Source organism: Physella acuta, unplaced genomic scaffold (genome assembly GCF_028476545.2).
Source record: "Physella acuta isolate Inbredline_101_S28 unplaced genomic scaffold, ASM2847654v3 ptg000412l, whole genome shotgun sequence".
In the NCBI taxonomy this organism is placed as follows: domain Eukaryota; kingdom Metazoa; phylum Mollusca; class Gastropoda; family Physidae; genus Physella; species Physella acuta.
The window spans coordinates 1,390,687-1,415,474 of NW_026731931.1; the positions used below are offsets into that span (position 1 = coordinate 1,390,687).

Sequence of the window (24,788 nt, forward strand, 5' to 3'; positions counted from 1 at the left end):
ATATGATTGGTAACGCCTTGGTGAAATCCATCTAATACATTTAGTAAAACTTACTTCTATCCCCGCGGCAACGGGTACGCTAGTTAAGTATAAAGATTCAGCATATTTGGGTACACAGTTCGATATTTTCGTTAAATCTCTTTATATTGTAAAAAACAAAAAAAAAAAAAAATTCACCTCGTATCTCATAAATGCCATAAAAGCCTTTGTCTTTGTAGGAGCTCTTCGTTTTTAACACAACAAACATGGAGTTTTCCGTTGTAGCCATTAACCCTGGTGGAATTGACGAGCACGAATTTCCAAACATAGGTGAAAATGTTGCGGGTCCGTCATATATACTAAGGTAACCATACTGGCAATTTGCCCTTAAGTCTGAAATACTGGGAAATGCAAATTTTATTGTAATTTAAACCTGCTATAATTTTGATCGAACTTACACTTGCAAATCATTTTATTCTCAAATATTTGGCACATACAACATACGGAGCTTAAGCTTATAAAAGATAAAGCTTTATAAAATAACAACTTACTTGAGGACAATATAACTGTCAGCTTTGCCCTGTATAGTCCAGGTGTACATCATGTTGTCAAGTTTGCTAAATGGATATCCCGGGCTGGAGATGTTACCTTGAGACTCGTTCAGTATAATGTGGTTATCTGTGGTTGTCACATTTAACTTATGTCAGTTATTTGAACAATTTTAAAGACTTATCGTTTAATGGAATTCCAATAGATAATATTTTATAATTGTGGTGAAGTAAAACACGTATTTTCAATATACATAAAAATAATCTAAAACGTTCTTTAAAATGAAAGTCATTTTCAAATCACATTAGAGCAGAAAGTATACAGCATCCACAGAAATCATCTAGTTCAAAGCGATTCTATTACATATTTTAAACGACCAACGTTATTTCGTTAATCTTTATGAGGCTCTGTTTTTATTCCTAAAATATAATCCTGACCATTTGATTATACTAATATGTAGGCCACATGGAGACGATTAAGGTTGAGTTCATTGATCGTCTTTATTTTCAACAAAAATGCAAACTATACAAATAAAACAGTAAAGAATATTACTATACTTTGTTTTAGAGCAGCCACTTGCAAGTGTATAGTTTAAATAAGGTAAACTCATAAAAACCTCTCATTTTGGAAAAAAAATTATATTTTTACCATTCGTAAGAAATTGACAGGATTTATTCTTATTGTCAATAATGAAATTTAAAACCAAGAAGAAAAACAACATCTTATAAGAGATAATTGGTTTATTCGACCGGATGATTTAATTATTCAGTTTTTTTTATAAGAAAGAGCAGAATTGTTTTTCTTGCTACCGGAGTCTGTCTATTGGTATTATTAACTGTCTTTCTGAGGGTATGTCTAACTAAACCTGTTTTTCCAGCTTTAGTTTTCTTTTCTGATGTTATTTTTTTTATATTCTCGTGAGTGAAGTATAAATATGTCAAATATTTTGTTTTAAGTTTTATATGTGTGCCTTGATTATTAGATGCTTTTTGTGATAATTCAGCATTGGCTTCAGTACGTTAATATAATTTGTTCCCTGAATATCTACATTCTTGGTCGGTAACACCATCATTAGTAAATATAATGAAGGTGTCAACTCCAAAATGAAAGTATTCAGGCTTTTGAGTTTATATAATGTGCTCCAATCCGTCATTTTCCAGTATCGAGTCAGGGAGAAGTAATAATATTAAATGCTAAATTAAATACACTTACTAAACCTTATGTTTTATTGTTGTTTTTTATTGTTTGTCTTTGGTTATCACTTGGATTGTTGGAGTTGTGGTATAGTTTGGCGATCAAAGAAATAAATGTGTAGGGGATTCTAAAGTGCTTCATAGTTTTCCATACTAATGACCTGTCTATAGGCCTGCTGTGACAAGCAAGTTTTAAAATCTATAATAAGTGCGTGTAGAAATACAAAAAAATTACCGTGTGAATAGAACTCTCCATAAAATCCTCTGTATGTTTCAGAGCTGTCTGTTTTAAAGGTGACCAACAGTTTGTTTGTTGTCGATACAATCAGTTCTGAGACTCCCCTACCACAGACTTTCATAGAACTTCGAGCATTTTTAGTAGCTCCGTCGTACACGGTGATATAGTCAGTGTCACAAGACTGTGTTTCCACAAACGATAGACTATAAGAAAAATAAGTGTTAATTAGTACTAAGGTTTTTCTACAATGTCACTTACATATTTGATTCCACATTAATATATGGTCAATGAGATATGAACCTACTTTAAAATGAGACGGGTATCAGCACGTGCTGATAGATTCCATGTAAATTCCTGATTATTCAAATATCGTAAGGGATATCCAGGACTTGCCAAGTTGCCTACTTCACATAGTGTAGAGTGTCTCTCTGTTTTATTCGATGGAATTAAATCAGTTTAATGACAAGACAAAAATACAATCTGAATACAATTTACATTGACTATGCTTGCAATGGTTGTACATACTTGGTATGATCTAACATAAATTACATAACTTACATCTGCTTTACCGATGGAAATCCCAACCACCGATTTGAATACACAAATAGATGTCATATTTTCAACAACTTCAGTCGTTGTAAGAGTGTATGAAACGTTTTTCTCTTACCATAAGCCTGTATATTTTATATTCAAAGACAATAAACTTTCTTATCAAAAGAAAATAACGGATTCTATCACCATGGTCGCTCTTCCAAAAATAGTAAGGCGAATTGAAGATGAAATAAGACCACCATTCCACACATTTTCTGATAAATACGCTATTAATACCTGCAAGGACCTTAAATCAAGAGAAATGTGTGCTCCATCAGCTTCTAAACTAAACATTTCTGTCGACAAATAGTGTTCAAGCTCTGACATGCGTATCAAACTTTTAAGGTCTGTTTCTTCAGGTACAAACTATTCTAAACTATTTTGATAGCAACAGACGTAACACATCTGAAACTGATCTCTATAGTGCTAGTTTTGATATTAAACATAAAACATTAAAAAAACTTATTAAGTGTAATAAGTCCTTGCGAGGTACAAACCCAGCGTGAAATCATTCGCCTAAGGACTCACGCTACAGCAGAATATGACCCATCACTGGCAGCAGATGATGTTAAGGGATACTACAGGAAAGGAATATGCCATGGTTTTTTAACTCATTTCTTCGTATGTGATACACGAGCCGACGGTAACTGTTTTATTAACGCGTTGTCTCTCTGCATGTTTTAATCGGAAGCACAGTGTGAGGGTACGGGTGAATTGGATGGATCTTCTCGCCACCAGTTGTAAGGGGAATAAATAGAAACCACCGCCAAATGTGAGAGTGGGGTTGTGAAGATAAAAAGATCCAACAGACAAGTTCAAGTTCAAAATAAAAAGTTCTTTATGCAAATTTGTACCGAATCACCTTCATACCCAGTGTCGTAGGCAGGGGAGGGGGGTGGGTGCAAATCGAAAGTTTGAGTGAGGGGGGTGCAAATCGAAAGTTTGTCACCGGGTGAAAATTGGAACCCCCGCTCTTGAGACGATCCTGGCTACGCCACTGTTCATACCTACTAATCTACACTGTACTACTATCACTTCTACTTAACTGTTCACTGTACTAATAACTGCGCACTCCCATGACCAATCCTACCACACGTCCTAAGTGTTCCCTATCTCTATATAATTGCTACCGTATCTAACCGATACCTAACATTATCTGCTTTATTCGCTAGCTACCTATAAACTCCTGGTCTAAAAGCAGCCAACGCTTCAGTGGTCTGCTTACCGTCCAACGTGACCGGTCAGCTCTTGTACTTTCTTTTTCCCTCTAACCAATTCGCTATAGTCTGTTTCTGCTAACCTCTATCTACTTGACCTGACGGATGTAATATTGAGTCATCACACACAGGCACAGAACGTTCGCTTGCTCATAGCATCATACCTGCTGCTTAATCTGACAGTACATGAAAAGTTTATCCAGATGACTCAAGGAGAATTCTCTCAAAGGTTGGATTATCTTTATGTGTGCTTCAAGAACTACATCTGGGCCGGCGACGTCCAAGCATATGCTGCTTTCTTTGTTTTTGACCGATCCATTATTAGTATAGATGGTCTTGACAAGCATTTCAACCAGTTCACAGAAATCCAACATTTATCTCCAAAATAGTTATTACAGTGGCTCTCTCAAGCCACCTAGAGAAGCTCAGAAGTGGTTGAAACAGATTAATCCAAAAGAAACGGGTGAGAGCCCTTATACATTCTTCATCAGGTGAATCACTTCATGGCCATGCTACCACGAACTGACTCAGTCGCAGACCTTCTGTACCTTTCCCCAGCGGTTGTCAATCTAAACAACATTCCCATTGAAGAATATAGAATACAACGGATTTGTCACAGAAGTTTATATTTCTCAAAGAGCCTAGACCACAAGATTATTGCTATATATTATATAAGATTATACGAGAAAATTTAGGGAAGGTCACTCCTGGTTTATTTTCTACGTGTTAAAGAAATAAATCCTGTTGATTGTTGTCACTTCAGAAGTTTCTTTCAGGCATCTCTTCGGTTGGGGGGGGGGGGGGGGCTGAGCCATTAATAAGGAAGTTCACCGCCCCCTCCCCAAAGCGAAATGGAGTTTATTTAGAAAAAAATATACTTTTAACAGTGTCCTCTCCCGGAAATTTTATTCCGCCCCAAGAAAAATATCAATTGCTCCCTCTGTGAGAAAAAATTCTGTAAGACACTGCACTTTACCAAATAGCGCAATCCTGTGAGCACAACCATTAAGACATGTTTCCCCCCACCCCCCACTTCCCACATCTCCAATCCTTTATATTTTAACACTTGAACATCTATTAGAATGCATTAGACACATTAGAAATATCAGAGGAATCAACCTACCAAATAAAAGATAAACAAATTTCTAGCGCTCGATTTACCCTCCAAACTAAAAAAAATATCTTACTCTAATAACGGATACTTTCATTGACTAGCGAGGCAAAAATTAACCAAAAGAAAACCTACATCATGGAACTTGTCCGATGGACCAACAAACAAATTACCTACTAAATCTGAAAGGTAAAAAAAAGGTAAAAGTTGACGCATAACCCACTAGAACAACCCACATGACACTAACGATGCCGAACGGGAACAAGTCTCCATCAAAATAAAAAAAATACCACAGCACTCTACAAGTTTAGCTCAACAACAATTGTTGCTAGGTAAGCTATAATGAATTTTATTGGTGTACGACAAATTCCCGAAAGACACTTACCCGAATGCTGTTTGACCGAAAACCGATTTCCCGAATGGAAGGAAGTGGCAGATTTACAGGAATTCCTTTATTTCGACTGAGAAGGGTTATATTTAAGATAGAGATCGGCAGTCAACAGAACGTACACGCTGTCAAATTTTAGCCAATATTTATCGAAACGATGTGAGTTAAGCAGTTGCAAATGGCAAATAAAATGCGACAAATACTAATAGCAATTGACCCAATTTAAAAGTAATAATAATATTTAATTGGAATATTTATTTAATAATTAGATCTAGAATTTAGCTCTAAATATAATCATGTTGTAAACGAAATTAGATTTGGTTTGGGTTAAGAGTGGCCGGCTCCAGTAGGTAGACGCAGAATCAAGAATATACTTATTTATTTAAATTTTATTACAAAATATAGTTCTATATTAGATTCAAAATACAAAATAATAAATTAAAATAGGCCTATTAATAAAATATGTAATTGCCTCTAAGATCTAGAATGTAGATCTAGATTGTAATCATTTTATTTAGCAAACGAAATTATATGAAATTGAAACAGAATGTAAGACTAGAACCATATCGAGAATCTGCTACTAAAGCTAGATTTTAAAAGTTTATAATATTAAGCACTTGATATTTTTGTTGTTGAAGACGTTAATAAATCACGTAGGCCTACCTAGTATATGTCTAATTACAGTAATATGTATCTGATACAGGTTGTGTTTGAAATATGCTCTACGATACACAACTGACATCTTCAGCAACCTTCACCGTAAAACCATCACACCCAAAGCTAAGTAAATAACAAAAATTTGTGGGAAAAAAGATTTGACATAAAATAATGTCACCAAACAATTATAAAGGACGGATTTAGAAGACAAACTATATGGACACGTAGAAACCGAGCCAAATATGACAATACACAGTTCACTGGGTAGGTACTAGATTTGATTTATAACAGTCGACTTGGCATATACAACACATTAATACACATGCTATACATAGTAACACCTCAGCATGTTGATCACATGGAACTGCACTTGACGAATGGCTCGCCTTAAACCGACACATTCACTCCCTTTACGGATCACCAATCATTATGACACACAGCCTCTGCCTCATGACCCCCCATCCCCTAAACCCCCATTTCCCTTTCCCTGCTCCAACGATCTCATTACAACACCAATCACCCCTTTGCAAGTGTCGAATCCGGTTTTTGACAATTCGAAACCTGCAACAAACCAACTTACACGCTATAAATAGAACACTACTATAGTTAGGACACGCATCATTGAGTTCGATGCCTGTCACGCCTAACCGAAAACAAATTGTTTATTCCCCATCCTACCTTAAGCTGCAAAAACCTAACCTGAATACAACCATAAGATTACTACGTTTGCAATGTCTAGTGTTGTAACACTAATATAGTATGTACTGAAGATGAGTTATTACCAATAAAATAAAGACTAATGTTTATCATGTGATTCAATATTTACTAAAAATACGTCATAATAATCCCCTATTTCTAAATGTTTAAAACTCATGCAATAACACGCCCTCTCATTTCATTTAAAATAACATGCTTTAACCCCAACTTGATTAACTCCGTCACTATAACCCAACTTTTTACCATTTCTCATTTCCCCCTTCCCCTTATATATATATATATATATATATATATATATATATATATATATATATATGGACACGTAGAAACGTATATATATATATATATATATATATATATATATATATATATATATATGTTGACCTCTCTCGTTGTTTGACGAGTTAAATCCCACTGCGCACCATCGGTTGCAACACTTTAAATACCTTAACCCGTATTTCGGTTTATCCCTTTGAATTTGTATCACCATATCTACGACATATCAAATTCACCATGTACTTTTTTAGAATCTTTCGTTTTTTATTTGATGTATAAACCTGTGTAAAATACATTGGTGTTGATGTCTTTTTTTTTAAATGGCACAAAAAAAGGAGTTTTCAAGTTAAAAAACAAAAACAATTAATGCACACAATACTGTGTTAAAAAGTTAATCAAAAGCTAATGCAATTTGTTTTTTAAATTTTATAGTCGACTATACTATTTTCAAATACTAACCATATTTTGCCATTAGATATTTTGTCTGAGATCGATTGTCCATAAAATCATTTGTCCTGGTGTATTTGTATACATATATCATTTGTCTGTGAGCTCATTTGTACTTAAATATTAAGTTCTGAGATAATTTGTCCCAGAGTTATTTTCTAATTGATATTTTGTCTGACATAAAGTGTCCTGAGATAATTTGTCTAATATATAAAGCTCAAACGGATTCAATGTCTCTGAATGTATTTGACAGCGAAATGACCCAGGGCAAGACATGCATATAGTAAAAATCTCCACTTGTTCTCAATAGTGTAATATTCTTAAGCGTTTATTATCTAAATTAATGATTAAAAAATTAATAAGGATAATTTTGTAAAAATAATTTCCAAACGTATGATTTTAACTTACGTCATGAGGAATAAATAAATACAAAGAAAATGTAGGCCTACCATTCTTCACAAACATTTTAAAAACGTACACATTACTTCGTTTTGATTCTTTATTGCCAAATACTTTTCGTGATAGACAACCAAAACCAAATATTACTTTAAAAAAAAACATCTGTAAGGGACAAAAACAAAACAAACAAAAATTATTTGGTTCTTTTTTTTTTAATTGGTATTTTAGACTGTGTAGTTTTTCTTTCATTTTTTTTTATTTAATTACGCATGAGTAGGATTGTAAAAATAAAGAGATTAGAGCTATTAATGCTAAGGTCGAATTTTCGCAAACCAATTCCTGTTGCTAAATGTTGAATAATGTATACATTTTAAAAATGGATTTTCAACGAAATCCCTATTTCATTCAAATATGCACACAAAAAACGTTTTGTTTTATAGCTAATTCGACTCTCAATTATATTTTGAATAGAGGTTTGCACTAACTTTTACAAAAATACCTACGGGCATTCAGCTAATTGGGCAATAGACCTGCGTGCTAGTTTATTAAGAAAAAAATTATCGCATTCAGGAAAATTCTTTTTAAAAAACAAAGCAATCGTAAAAATTACTTTCAAGCTTTTATCGAATAATCGCATTACTAATTTATATATACAAATCTAACACTGACTGTGTGAATAAAACTCTCCATAAAATCCTCTGTACGTTGTAAAAGTAACCAACAGTTTGTTTGTTGACGATACAATGACTTCTGAGACTCCCCCTACCACAAATTCGGTCAAACCTTCAAGCATTCCTAGTATCTCTGTCGTACACGGTGATATAGTCTGTGTCACAACACTTGGTTTCCACAAATGATATGCTACAGGCAAAATTAAGTTTTGAGAATAAGGAGATAATGTACACTGTCACAGATTAAATCCGTGATAAGTTTTCATAAGATAATGTTATCAAGACCCACTTTAGAAATATATGTTTTGAAGCGAAAGATGCTAGTGTCCATGACAATTCTTGACAATTCAAATATTTTAAGGGATATTTAGGACTTGCCAAGTTGCCTGATTCATTAAGTGTACAGTTTCTCTCAGTTTTACATATTATTGGGAAGTATTAGAAATTTTGGGTTAATGTGAGAGCACTAATGTAATTTACGTATTCTAATTAAACAATATGCGTGCCAATTTATTTTTCGTTAAAAATTGAGACTTGCATTTAGCCATTAAATTTTTTTTAGGCCATTGTCATTTTAATTATGTTAATACATCCAATAAATAATAATAATAATAATACAGTATTAATAGATAATAAAGAATTAACGCATTTAGGTACACTGCTTGATATCAATCAACAATATTTCAACAGGAAATTTGTTTTAAAAATAAAACCTAACGTTAAATAAAACGGTAAACGAATAAATAGTTTTAAAATATATTTTCGTTAAATCAACAACAAAAAATTTACCTCTTATCTCATAATTTCCATAAAAGCCTTTGCATTTGTAGGAACTATTAGTTTTCAACACAACAAACATGGAGTTTCCCGTTGAAGCCATTAACCCTGGTGGTACTGACGAGCAAAAATTTCCAAACATCGGTGAAAATGTTGTGGGTCCGTCATATATTCTTAGGTAACCATACTGGCAATTTGCCCCTAAGTCTGAAATACTGGAAAAGGCGAAATCGAATGTAATTTTAAGCTGTTATGATTAAATAGAACTAACACTTGCAAACCCTTTTATTCTCAAATATTGGGCACATACTAACATACGGGGCTTTAGTTTACAAAAGGTAAATCTTAAAACAACGGCAACTTACTTGAGGACGATATAACTGTCAACTTTGCCCTGTATAGTCCAGGTGTACATCATGTTGTCAAGTTTGCCAAATGGATATCCCGGGCTGGAGATATTACCTTGAGACTCGTTCAGTATGATGTGGTTATCTGTGGTGTTCACATTTAACTTATGTCAGTTATTCAAACAGTTTTAAAGACTTATAGTTTGATTAATTTCTGATAGATATTTTATTGTATTGATGAAATAAAAAATGTATTTTAAATATAAATTACAACAATAGAAAACTATATTTAATATGAAAATCATGTTCAAATCATATTAGAGAATAAACTATACAAGGTCCTAAAAATTTATATCTATGTCTAAACGATCTCATTATATATTAGATCAAGTCATAATGTTTTTAAAAATTTAAAATGTTTTTTAGGTTTTGGGTTTGCTTTTTCAGAACAGTCTTTATATACCACAGTATTTTTAACAATATTTTAACGATCTAGGTCAGGGGTCTCCAAACAACGGCCCGCGGGCTGATGCGGTCCGCGGAGATCTTTTTGTCAACGAAAAAAAAAATGTTTGTTGGAGGTGGCTGGGGAAAAATAAAAATGAAAATGTAGCATTGGGTGCAAAAGTACCATTGTCAACCGTGTTGCAGACATTGATAAAGTCATCGTGAATCAAATAGCGAAAAATTCAAGAGAGTTTCGACATTTTTCAATTGCAACTTAAGAGTCTCTGGACAGATGTTCAACCTCTCAACTGCTTGTGTTCATTAGAGGTGTGGATGAAGATGAGAAAATAACACAAGAGCTGGCTTCCCTACATAACATGTAGGGCACTGTTACCGGACAGGATATATTCAATGAATTTTTTAAAATGCTGATTATAATTTGGCCTGGACTAACTTCTGTTACCTAACTGTTGAAGGAGGAAAGTACATGAGTGTAATAAAGAAAGACTTGGATTGACTAGCGAGTGGGAAAAACATTCTACAACCAATGTTCCTGCACTATATTATTCACCAGCATGTGTACATTAGCAGTGTACTGAATCTTGTCTTGAAGATGGTGAAATTAATAAGGTCACATGGGCTCATCCATAGACAGTTCAGAAACATGTTGAAAGATACAAACAGATAATCGCAAGAATTACCATATTTCACAGCAGTAAGATAGCTAAGTTGTAGCTAAGTGATAGTTCTGAGCAGAGTATTGAAATGTATATATATATATATATATATATATATATATATATATATATATATATATATATATATATATATATATATATATATATATATAAATTTAATATCGTTGGGAGGGGGAACACGGTATACGTTCTTCGGGGGTTGGGGTGGGGGGGGGGAGGGATCTGCCATCCCGAAGATATGCCCGGAAGACACTTTGGCCCCCGAACTAATATTTGTTAGTTAATGCGGCCCTCTGGCTGAAAAGTTTGGAGACCCCTGATCTAGGTTGTTCGACGTGTTATGATATTTATGATACATTTACTATACAATTATTGCTTTTTGTTCGATTTATCTTGTTATGTCAGGATCAGTTTACACAAATGTAAGGCAAAAAGTACGTGGACAAAAAGTCGAATATTTAAAAAACATTGATTTTATTTGAATTTGAAACTCTGTTTTTAAAGGACAAAAACAAAACAAACGAAAATGATTTGGTTGTTTTTTTAAAATGGCATTTTAGACGTTTTTTTTTTTCTTTCATATTTTTTTACTTAAATTACACATGAGTAGGATTGTAAAATTAAAAAGCTTAGAGCTATTAGTGCAAATTGCGAATTTTCGAGAAGCAATTCCTTTTGCTAAATGTCGGAAAATATACACATTTCAAAGATGGATATTTAATGTCCTTGTGGTTGTCACATTTAACTTATGTCAGTTGTTTGAACAATTTTAAAGACGTATTGTTTAATAAAATCTCAATAAATAACATTTCATAAGATTGATGAAGTAAAAATGAATTTTAAATTTATATTACAATCATCTAAAAGTATATTTAAAATTAAAATCATATTAAAATCACATTAGACTAAAAACTATATAGCATCCAAAGAATGAAAGAATTAATATCTTATTCTAAGCGATTGTATTATATATTTTACTCAATCTAATACTTTAAAAAAACTTTTTTGTAAAGCTTTGTTTTTATAGCAATGTACTGTTGTCATATTTTATTAATTAATGCCATTTATGAATGCCAGGTTTGATATTAATACAATTTTGTAGACATGTAATTCCAATAAAATTACAACAGGAATAAATATTTAATTTCAAATTTACTTTACAACTATTAAGTTAGAGCTAAATAGAAAATTATAAAATTTAATAACTTGAAATAATAAAATTATTAACTGGCTGTCAGTCTTCCAGCGATCAGGTGAAAGAAGCGGTTGTACATTCGTCCATCCTTCAAACTAACAGACATTATTCTTTCATTTTAGTTTAAAATTGAATCTAATACTTTTCAAATGATAATCAACATTAGATTTCTGGATAACGTAATTTTTTTAGATACAGCATGGGACACATGTGTCCCTATTTTCCAGAAGGGAACAATTATCGATTACAGGCTGGGTTATGAATAATATCAATATTTTTTTAAAGTCAAAATGGTTTATGGTTGCTCTGTTTAATTAAAAATAAAAACATCATGTAATGAGAACACACTTATGTCCCTTATGAGTGTATAGGCATCTAAGAATTGAGCTTCTCGAAGCATTTGTATGATGTTCTATAACATACATGAACGTTTCAGACCACGCTGTTCGTTCTGTTCTTATATACAGGCCCCTCTTACTTATCAGACCTATTTGCTTTTAACACAAAATTAAATCGTCGTCTTAATTTATTGATCCCATACACAACTTTTTTCCAAAAAATAAGTTCTCCTACTCTGGTTCTATTTTTTGAAACAATCTTCCTAATGCAATAAAACTATCTAGATCTGAAAATATATTCAAAACTTAATCTGTTTGAGAGTTTTAAAATCATCTATAATCGCTCCCTATAAGGGGGATAGCTAGTGTGCGTCGTGTATTTTATGCGCGATGTGTTTTAGAAGTCTTATTCAAGTTTATGTGTATTTAGAAAAATTACTACAGGGCCGCAGGATTTATGCGATGTATGCAAAACAATTCACCAGAAAAAAGATGTAGGCCTTATGTAGTAGTGACAATAGTTACATTATAACTTCCACATAGATTTTCATCTATAAAACTCTTCATTAAGAACAAATTATTATCAAATTGTTATCATTGTCATTATTGTCTATAAACAGAATTTGCTCAATTTTTTTTCAATGATAGAAAATAAAGGCTCTGCGACTACTTCTATTAAAAACATTTACATTAGCGATACCTATTTAAAAATTGGTTCCTTTCAGGAACATATGGACCATATGGCCATAATATCCAAAGCAACACATTTATTCTTGTCGAAAACACATGTCAATATAATACCAAAATTGTAAATCGTTGTACCCGGGCGCCGACCTTAGGGGGTGGCGCCAAATTGAAAGTGTGAGAGGGGGGGGGTGCAAAAAGTTCGAGGGGGGTGCAAATCGAAAATTTGAGGGGTGGGGGTGCAAATGAAAAGTTCGAGGGGGGGGGGGGCAGAGGCGTAGCGAGGGGGGGGGGGCGGGGGGGGACATATGTCCCCGGGCGCCGACCTTAGGGGGGGCGCCAAATCGAAAGTTTGAGGGGGGGGTGCAAATGAAAAGTTCGAGGGGGGGGTGCAAATTGAAAGTTTGAGGGGGGGGGGGTGCAAATCGAAAATTTGCTCCCGAGGGGGGCGCCAAATTGAAAGTATGTCCCCGGGCGCCGGGAAGGGTCGCTACGCCTCTGGGGGGGGTGCAAATCGAACATTTGCTCCCGAGGGGCGCGCCGAATTGAAAGTATTTCCCGGGCGCCGGGAAGGGTCGCTACGCCTCAGCAAAGGAGCGGCGTTTTTTGACAACACTAATCGAAGTGATTTTATAGGATGTGTTTCTTAATTGTTCAAGTCGGTTAAACTCATGACTGTTGAGGCTCCATAAACGGAGGACAGCCACTCATCTAGAAGTAACAACTGAAACATCAAACTGCTGCTGCTTTTTAGTTTGTTCTTAGATGGACAAAGGCTATGGAAGTAAATAAAAAACCAAAAGCAGGCTAAAATCAAAGTCATTGGCCTATACAAAGCATAATAAATCGACAAGTACTTAATTGTGTTGGAGAGAATCCCACTTAATATTAGAATCTACAACGAAAAAGAAGAAGCTTTTTGATAAATATCATAACCATTGGAAAGAAAAAAAATTAACACATGTAAATATATTACTAAAAAATTAAATTTCATCAACAATTTTATTGTTAAGAAACACAATTGCTTGTAAAAAAAGGTATGTATTTAAACAAGGTAGAAATCGTCTTTTACTATCATACAATATTTATAGTCTGCATACTTTGTATCATGAAGAAATAAATACCCTTAGTAAGAATTTATACCAGCAAAGTAACATGTTTTTAGTCACATGGATGGTTATTTGAGGGGATATTGTTAAAACCAGGATTTAGATTTCAATGTACTCAAAAATTTTAGACTATTTTTTTACGCTCAGGCCACGACAACACAACCTTCTTAATTTCTCGTTAGGGCGATCTCACTCATGACGTATTTTGTCTTAAATTACACTGTGAATTCCACACCAGAGTCTGTCTATTGGTATTATTAACTGTCTTTCTGAGGGTATCTCTACCAGTCTGCCTATTGGTATTATTAACTGTCTTTCTGAGGGTATCTCTAACTGAACCTGTTTTCCCGACTTAAGTTTTCTTCTCCGATGTTATTTTTTTTTATATTCTCATGAGTGAATTTTAAACATGTCAAATATTGTTTAAAGTTTTATATGTGTGCCAAGATTATTAGTTGCTTTTTGTGATAATTCCGCATTTGCTTCTGTACATTAATATAATTTCTTCCTTGAATGTCTACATTCTTGGTTGATAACACCATTATTAGTAAATAGAATTAAGGTATCATCTCCGAAATTAAACTATTCAGGTATTTTGAGTTTATATATCGTTCCAATCCGTTATTTTCCAGTATCGAGTCAGGGAGAAGTAATAATATTAAATGTAAAATCAAATACCTATACTAAACCTAATGTTTATTACTGTTTTTGATTGTTAGTCTTTGGTTATCACTTGGATTGTTGGAGTTGTGGTATAGTTTGGCGATCAAAGAAATAAATGTGTAGGGGATTCTATAGTGCTTCATAGTTTTCCATACTAATGACCTGTCTATAGGCCTGCTGTGACAAGCAGTTTTTTAAATCTATAACAGGTGCATGTAGAAATACAAAAAATTACCGTGTGAATAGAACTCTCCATAAAATCCTCTGTACCTATCACTGCCATCTGTTTCAAAGGTGACAAAAAGGTTGTTTGTTGTCGATACAATTAGTCCTGAGACTCCCGTACCACACATTTTGTTAAAACTTGGAGCATTTTTAGTAGCTCCGTCGTACACGGTGATATAGTCTGTGTCACAAGACTCTGTTTCCACAAACGATAGACTATAAGAAAAATAAGTGTTAATTAGTACTAAGGTTTTTCTACAATGTCACTTACATATTCTATTCCACCTTAATGTATAGTCAATGAGATATGAACCTACTTTAAAATGAGACGGGTATCAGTACGTGTTGATAGATTCCATGTATATTCCTGATTATTCAAATATCTTAAGGGATATCCTGGACTTGCCAACTTGCCTACTTCATATAGTGTAGAGTGTTTGCCTGTTTTATTCGATGGAATAAAATCAATTTAATAACAAGACAAAAATAAAATATGAATACAATGCATATTAACTTTGCTTGTAATGTTTGTACATATTTGGTATGATAACTTTCCTCCTAATTGGATACCATTGAGTGTACAGAAATATATTTAGTCTAACAGAAGACTATAAAACATTTGGCAACGTAAATTTTATAGCTATTTTATTATGACATCATGCTATGTAACGTAAACTATGCACAACGATCGGTTATATTGAAAGGAAAAGACATGATAATTTTAAAAACTATTTTAAGTTGTAAATACGTAAAACATGAAAAACAAGAATTGAAAAAAATACTTTCAGCTGTGCATGCTGTCACTTTTTGAAGCTAATTATAAACATAAAATGGCTTCGTATATAGAAGGTCTAATCGCTAAGACTTCATTCTACACAGATCTAAGAGAAATTGTGGGTCTTGCAAGAACGATAGCTTTTTGTAGACAAACTATTGGACACGTAAAAACCGAGCCAGATAAGACAATACACAGTTCACAGAGCAGATACAAGATTTAATTTATAACAGTCGACGTGACAAATACAACACTTTAATACACACGCTATACATAGTAACACCTCAGCATATAGAGCACATGGCACTGCTCTTGACGCCTAACTCGCCTGAAACCCACGCATTCTCTCCCTTCACGCCTCACCAACCATTATAACCCAACACCTCTGCCCCATGACCCTCATCCCCTAAACCCTCATGACCCTTTCCCTGCTCCAACGATCTCATTACAACTCCAATCACCCCATTACTACTGCCGAATCTAGTTTTTGGCGACTTAAAACGTGCAACACACCAACTCACACGATATAAATAGAACACTACTGTAATTAGGACACGCATCATTGAGATTATGGCTGGCACGAATTACCGAAAACAAAATGTTCAATCACCATCTAAAATTTAGCTTCAAATACCAAACCTGAATACAACCATAAGATTACTACGTTTGCAATGTCTTGTGTTGTAACACTATATTATGTACTGATGATGAGTTATTACCAATACAAATAAAGAATTAGGTTTATCATATGTTTGATGTATTTACTAAAATACGTCTCAACAACCCCTTATTTCTAAAGTTTTTAATACCCAGGCAATAACACACACTTTCATTTTATTTAAAATCACATGCTTTAACCCCAACTCCTTTTGATCAACTCTGTCCCAATGACCCAACACCTCACCTTTTTTTCCTCGTTTTCCACTTCCATTTATATATATATATATATATATATATATATATATATATATATATATATATATATATATATATATATATATATATATATATATATAAGTAACCCTTTCGCTGTTTGACGAGTTCATTCCGACTGCACACACTTTCATATACCTTAACCCCTATTTTGGTTTTTCCCTTTCAATTTGTATCAACACATTTACGACATATCAATATTCACCATATACTTGTTTAGAATCTTTCGTTTTTATTGATATTAGAAATTATGTAAAATTTATTGATCTTGTTTTTTTTAAATGGCACATAATAGTTTTTAAATAAAAAACAAAAACAAATGATGCACACAATATTGTGTAAAAAAAAAGTTAATTGAAAGCTAATGCATTTTTTTAATTTTTTAAATCGACTATAATAATCTCAAATACTATTTTCAAATACATATTTTGCCATGAGATATATTTTCTGAGATCGATTGACTATGAAATCATTTGTCCTGGTGTATCTTGTATAAATATATCTTTTGTCCGTGAGATCATTTGTACTTAAATATTAAGTTCTGAGATAATTTGTCCCAGAGTTATTATGTAATGGATATTTTGTCTGACATAAATTGTCATGAGATAATTTGTCCAATATATAGAGCTCAAACGGATTCAATGTCTCTGAATGTATGTGACAGCGACTTAACCCGAGGCAAGACATGCATATAGTAAAAATCTTCACTTGTTCTCAATAGTGTTATATTGCGTTTATTATCTAAATTAATGATTAAAAAATTAATAAGGATCGTTTTGTAAAAAAAATAATTTCCAAACGTATGATTTTAACTTACGTCACGAGGAATACATAAATATAAAGAAAATGTAGGCCTACCATTCTTCACAAACATTTTAAAAATGTACAAATTACTTCGCTTTGTCTCTTTATTGCCAAATACTTTTCCTGATAGATCACCAAAAACAAATATTACTTCCATTTTAAAAAAGAACATTACATCGCGGAAAGAACTTGTGTTTTTTTTTTATTTTTTATGGTGTTAAAATTAAAAGAATTATATAATTAGCAGGGATTGATAATGTGAAATGTTGTAGGTTAAATACGGATATTTTAAATACTGCATTTAATTTATTTTATACACTGAACATACTGTTGACTAGTTTTTCTTTAAAATCAAGTTCAGTTTAGAAGCCGGTCTTAAATTTCTATATTTCAGTTAGCGGAGAGACTATGGTTTTATATTCGTTCATTAAGTTGTATCAGGGTTCAATTTGGCGCCCAGGATTATTCCGTGAGTACTATGGTGTGCATACTTTCGTTTCAAACAATGCGATAGACTAAGGATAAGAAAGGCTACTAAGTCTTAAACTAAATTGAATCCGAATTTTCACAGAGGCCAGTGCAGGGCCTGGCCGGTGTGATGGGGGGGGGGGGGTTATTGTATACGTTCTACTATATGAATCTATATGGTGACCAATCCTATAACTGACTCTTCAACTAAATACATGTGAGGAGGACGGAAACATTCTTATTTTTCGACGAAGCTAATTAACGATATCAACAACTTCGATCATAAAATAGAATTAACTTTATTGTCAAACACTAATACTAAACAATTTAAAAACACGTACTTTTCTTACATTGGCTAACCCCCATCTGTCTTCACTCCTGCGTCCTACGTCATCGATAACATTGTCACGTCACGCTCACTTCACACTCACCCCAAAAATATTTTTTTAAGCACACGCACATACTCTGGAACCAAATTGTCTACCGTCAAGTTTACACCGTCCTTAGTAGTTCTACCAGTCTAGTCTTACTCTATCTATCTATGCTATGACGGCCGGGATGACTAGTTTATATATATATATATATATATATATATATATATATATATATATATATATATATATATATATATATATATATATATATATATATATATATATATATATATATATATATACATACATATATATATAACTCATTGTTTTAAGCCTGCATAGAACTATTCATAACATAATGTTGTGTCGATAATTCTCATTGTAATATATAAAAAAATTACCTCTTATCTCATAAGTTCCATTAAAGCGTTGTGTGGGGTCTTTTAACAAAATAAACATAGAATTTCCTGTTGATGCCATTAAACCAGGTTTTACTGGCAGACTCCCAAACATCGGTGAAAATGTTGTCGTTCCGTCATATATTCTTATGAAGTCGTTCTGCCTGTTATCCCCTAATTTAAAGTCTGAAATACTGTAACAGAGATAACGTTTAGTATTTTTGGCGTGATCACATGTTGGCGAAAGTTACACTTACAAATATTTGTACCAGGTTTACATTATTGGTTTTAGTTTAGTGGTGTGAATAACAAAAAGATCTTCCCCCAATATTTTTTTTCAGATCCCCTTTAAATTAATATATATATATATATATATATATATATATATATATATATATATATATATATATATATATATATATATATATATATATATATATATATATATATATATATATGTATATATATATATATATATATATATATATATATATATATATATATATATATATATATCTATATATATATATATATATATATATATATATATATATATATATATACATATATATATATATATATATATAAATATACATGTATATATATATATATATATATATATTACATTTTTTTCTTTTGACAGCCATCTGCTATGTCTGTCTCATGGTCTGACGGCCCTTTTGATCCATGTCGCCTTGCATATAGAATGCTATACAAACAAGAGCTAAACAATACGTTACTCACAATGAAACCGCACCCAGAATAATGAAAACGCAATCACAACTTAGTCTAGATAGAACATTGGCCAGGACATCCCGGCCAATGCGCGCATTGGCCGGCCAATGTACAAAATACGCTGTCAAGTTTAAGCACTTCGGACTTTGGCCAGTACGTCCCGGCCAGTGCGCGCAATGGCCGGCCAATGTACGAAATACGATCTTAGTTCTATGTTCTTCGGGCTTTGGCCAAGAGAGCCGGCCAATCCGCGCATTGGCCGGCCAATCCGGGGTTTGGCCGCACTTCGGGCTTTGACCGTAACATATATATATATATATAAATATACATAATCGGTGACAGGGCAAATGATCTCAGTACAAATGATCTCTGGACAAATGATCTCTGGACATGTTTTCTATGTTTAATATTGTTTATGGGCCTATGTAATAGTTGTGAGAAATGTTTGACGTATACATTTGTCATTTTGCACTAAACATTTTAAAGTTAGTATTAGTAATATAGTATACGAAGATTAAAGAAATTTTTTCGATATACAGCGTAGGTGGGCTTGCCAAAATTGAGACAATCCTACCATGTTAGGGGGACGAAACTAGATCAAAGAGGATGAAATAACAATAAAGGCACATCTTCGTGTCAAGGTGGCCCCGCTTCGATGGCTGAAACATGCCTTAAAGGAAAGACATCCACCCTCCATGGACAATCCAAATAGCATCTAAAGTCCATTGTTATGCGTGGTCAAACCTTAGTGATCAGGTGAAAAATGCTTATTTAAAATAACAACGGTCATCGCTGAGCCAAGTTTGTCGTAGTGTTCATCAAACAAAGCAGTATAAGTGGTGATTACTCAGCTATGGTCTCTTTCGTTACCTCGCAGAAAGGTTTTAGGACATTAGTTTCTGGTGAATTTATGCTTGCCATAACAGGTAAAGAGATTTGGAAATGTGAAATTAGGAGATGTCGAGCAAGAGTTAACACAATAGATGATCACATAGTATTGGAAAGGTGTGGTCATATTGATGTACTTTCCAGTAAAGAAACGTATACGTTATTTTTGTGTTGATGATGCAATAAATACAATAGTTTAACGTTACGAACCCGAAGACCCATTCACATTTTTGAAAAATATTTCGCGTATTTTGAACCTTAATGTGGTATAACTACCTTTACTTTATTTGTTTTATACATTTTCATTTATTATACCTTTCAGGCTATAGGAGTAAGTTTGCTATAATTTTATCTTTTTCGAATCAAATGCTACTAGAAAATGTAATAAATCTTTTGATGGTTTGTTAGGTTTAATACATTCATTTTATTCACAATTTTTATGCGTAAAAAGTAAACAAAAACATTAACAGTTAATTTAAAAAAAAAGTTCAAATCAACCAAAATCATCGTACATACTATTAAAATTTCGCTGTGAGATATTTTGTCTGAGATATTTAGTCTGAGATCATTAGTCCGTGAGATATTTTGTCTGAGATATATTGTCTGAGATCATTTGTCCTGAGATCATTTGTCATAGAACCATATAATCGTACCAGATGCCTGACTGGCTGCAAGATTACGAAATAGGTTACAACAAGCTGACCCGCGACGTAACATACGCCGCTCTTTAGTTGTTTTATTTTTAGTAGCCCATCACTTGTGATTTCGACACTACAAATGCTGCGACTGAAAACATTTTGCTCTACAACTGTCCGTGACGACATTTTACATACAACAATGAAAAGATCAAGAGAACGTGTTATTACTTCCCCTTAGTTTCAAACCGTTTAAAAACTAAAGTATTTGCCCTTAATAGATGTCACTTATTCGACTAAGCTCAACGCTTGTAAACACATCACCAGACTGATGGGGTGAGGGTGGTAGCGATATGGTCTGTAGAGCATGCAAGAAGAGCATGCCTAAAGAGCGAGAGAGGTGGAGGTTCGTCGTGCGTCTACGTCTTGACCCGCATGGTCCCTTGATGAAGAAAATTATATTTATAAATGATGTCAACGATGTGTTACCCGTATTGTATTTTTACAAACGTGAACTCGCTTTGTAGACGTTATTTAAAGTAAGAAGATTTCACCAATACTTTACCAATACGCATTTTAGACATGTGACACCAATATGATACTAAACTCGTCTTTGCTTACAAGTTTGTATCTATTTTGTTTGGTTATATATTTGTCCAACTTATTGATCAGAAAACATAATACACACATTTAATAAAACATAGGCTGCCAATATCCAAAAAGAAAAGCTAAACCATACTATATACATACTATATAAATGATTTTCTTTTTTTTGGCCGAGAAATTTAAATTTGAATGACATAATTCGTTTCTTTATATTCTAAAATTGGGAAATGTGGGGAAGTGCATTATTACATTAAAGCCTGTTATTAAAACTTTTTTTTAATGAATTTTTTTTTAAATTCTATTTTTATTCATATATTTAATGACACCGTTGATGTTGTTTACTTTTCGAGATTTAAACTTTATATTAATTTTGTTTCATGTAACAGACTGTATTTGGTATATTGTATTTGGAATGAAACGTGTATGATAGTTGAATACCTGGCCATTGGAAGTGAATGCCTGAGTGATCAATCACTGTATGCTTTTTTAAGATCGCCTACTGACTGCTGGGAATGAAGGTAGGGCTATATAATTGGGGTAAATTAATCGTTGAGTGGACCACCTAGATGAATGCAAGGGAAGCTATGAGTCTTGACGGTTGGAACTTGAAATGTATCCAGTACTATTCCTGTGATTGTATCTTGTGTATTCATGCACTTGATGTATAAGTGCTATATCAAACGGTGGATGTTTGATTACTGAATGAACTATATTCTTTGTGGATTTTACTATTGTAAATAAATTTGTGAAATCAAACAGCACTTTATTAGCTATATTTTACGAAAGAAGGACTCAAAATAACACCAAAATCAGCAACCAAGTTGATTTCTCTCGAGTGACGTCATTTTGCCAGTGTTTTTGTGTTACTTGTAAGTTTTATATCATTTGTATACTTAGTTTTAATTTTTCTAATGAGTATTGGTAGCCAATGTAGTATTAAATGTGCCATTTTTTTTATTTATTTAGTTATATCTTTTCTTTTTCAATAATGTCGTTCAGTATGTAGTAAAGCGCATTTCGTTTTGAAAATAACTTTTAATATAATATATTTCTCAAACAAGTAAACAGTTTAAAATGTATAGGCCTATAATTCACGTATAACGGGTACTGATGTCCAGTCTGTATATAAAAGACTTACCTGAGGACGATATAGCTGTCAGCGTGCCCCTGTATAGTCCAGGTATACATCATGTTGTCCAGGTTGCCAAAAGGATATCCAGTGCTAGAGATGTTACCTTGAGGCTCGTTCATTATGATATTGAGATCTGGTGTAATCACATTTTATTAAATAATGTCAGTTTTAATATTAATACTAGACTACCCGTCATCCGTTGGATAACTGTGGGTTTTGGGGGTCTGCCATCAAAAAGCATCACGTCTGTCACTCTGATGCGTAGCGACCCTTCCCGGCGCCCGGGGACAAACTTTCCGATTTGACCCCCCCCCCCCCCCCGCAAACTTTCGATTTGCACCCCACTGAACCTTTCAATGTATTTTTCCTACCCATTTTGGCGCCCCCTAAGGTCGGCGCCCGGGGACCTATGTGTCCCCTCCGCCCCCGCCCCCCCCCCACACCCCGCTACGCTACTAAAATGTCACTTATCGTCACAAAAAAACAGACCCCCACATTCAAAAATATGTTTTTTCTTTTAAAAACACCGAAAACACCGATTTCGAACTATCCCGTAATATACTGACGTCACAGGTGACCTACTCAACTCTACTTCATCTGCCCAGTGTCCCATCAAGTCTCAGCCAACATGTTTTTATCGTTTAAAAAACGATTCCAGCCGAGTACGTCTCTGACCACACTATCCCTTCATATGCTTAGGACAAAGAAACAGATGAACTCTACTTCACCTGCCCTGTATCCCGCCAAGTTCAGATAGGCAACTTTATCATTCACATCTAAAAAAAAAATTGAAAAAAAAAATGTCATTGACGTATTGGTCTAGAACCTGCGCCACCCGCATGAGAGCCGATTACACTACCAACTTAGCTATTTACTGGTGACGTCACAAGTGAATTTATATACTATTATATTACTACACTTTGAGTCTCCTTATGCAACTTGATTTACGCGCATAGATCTAGATCTAAGTGTAGTAGTAGTAACTAAATTAAATTTTATCTTAAATTAGCAAAACAAAAATTTATCTATATACTACTAAAAGTCAAGTTTGTTTACATGTTTGAATATTTATTTGTTTGTTTTTTTGTTTGCCTGATTGACTATTGCTCATGGTTGCACTCATCGTGGAAAGCTGTAAAATAGTATGTAGGTAGAGAAAAAATTTTGTTTTAAGACAGACTGTTAATCACACATTTATTTAAAGACGTTAATTAATTTATTGATTTATTCATAGTTAAATTAACCGTATTTTTTTAAAAATGTTAATACTTTGAATAAACTTTGTGGGGATAGTGACGTCCCTTGATGTGTTTACTTTTTGGTTCAATAAAAATGGCGGACTCCATCATAGACTTTGTGGCCCATTCAAAAGTTTAACGCGTTACAAAGCTAATTTTCTGCCGGCTATAACTTAAACAATACGTCCGTTTGCTGTATTTATTACGTTCCAACACTTATATCAATTTTAAACTGTCTTTTTTCATTTAGTTTTACAATAAATTTCTCTAGATCTAAAGATCAGCTGTCGAAGGAAAGTTATTTATAGATCTAGATCTAGATCTAGAATCTAGGTCAAATCAAATCTAATTTTCTGTCGGTCATAACTTTAACAATACGTCCGTTTGCTGTATTTATTACGTTCCAACACTTATATCAATTTTCAACTGTCTTTTTTCATTTAGTTTTACAATAAATTTCTCTAGATCTACAATCTGTCCAAGAAAGTTATTTATTTATAGATCTAGATCTAGAATCTAGAATCTAAATCTAGGTCAAATCAAAAATTTATTAGTTATAGATCTTAATACAAACCAAAAAAGAAACGAGACTTAAGCAAACCAGTCGTAGATCTAGAATATAGATAATTCTATCTAGATTTAGATAATAATGAGTTTCTATATACTAAAATATTTTAGACCTTTATTATTTTATATAAATCTTTGTTTGGAATATGGTAATTTTGAAATGCTCGCTCCGGGCCTATCAGCGTAGCTAATGATTAGATCTAGATCTAGATTCTAGATCTAGCAAGAAAAACTAAACTTAAGACCTAAGCAAGCGAGTCGTAGAATCTAGATCTAGATAATTCTATCTAGATCTAGCTAATTTCAGAACTTCTTTATT

General features: G+C 33.3%; 1 protein-coding gene across 1 annotated transcript; it reads right to left on the minus strand.

Annotated features, from left to right (window-relative positions):
* Positions 1-526: 526 nt before the first annotated feature.
* Positions 527-22,783, minus strand: LOC131942574 (deleted in malignant brain tumors 1 protein-like). Its single transcript, XM_059302469.1, has 7 exons — positions 22,671-22,783; positions 14,927-15,132; positions 9,576-9,702; positions 9,223-9,425; positions 2,264-2,387; positions 1,957-2,162; positions 527-657 (listed from the first exon to the last, which is right to left on the minus strand). Exons 1-7 carry the CDS (start codon positions 22,781-22,783, stop codon positions 527-529), a joined length of 1,110 nt encoding a protein of 369 aa, XP_059158452.1.
* Between the last annotated feature and the right edge of the window lie 2,005 nt (positions 22,784-24,788).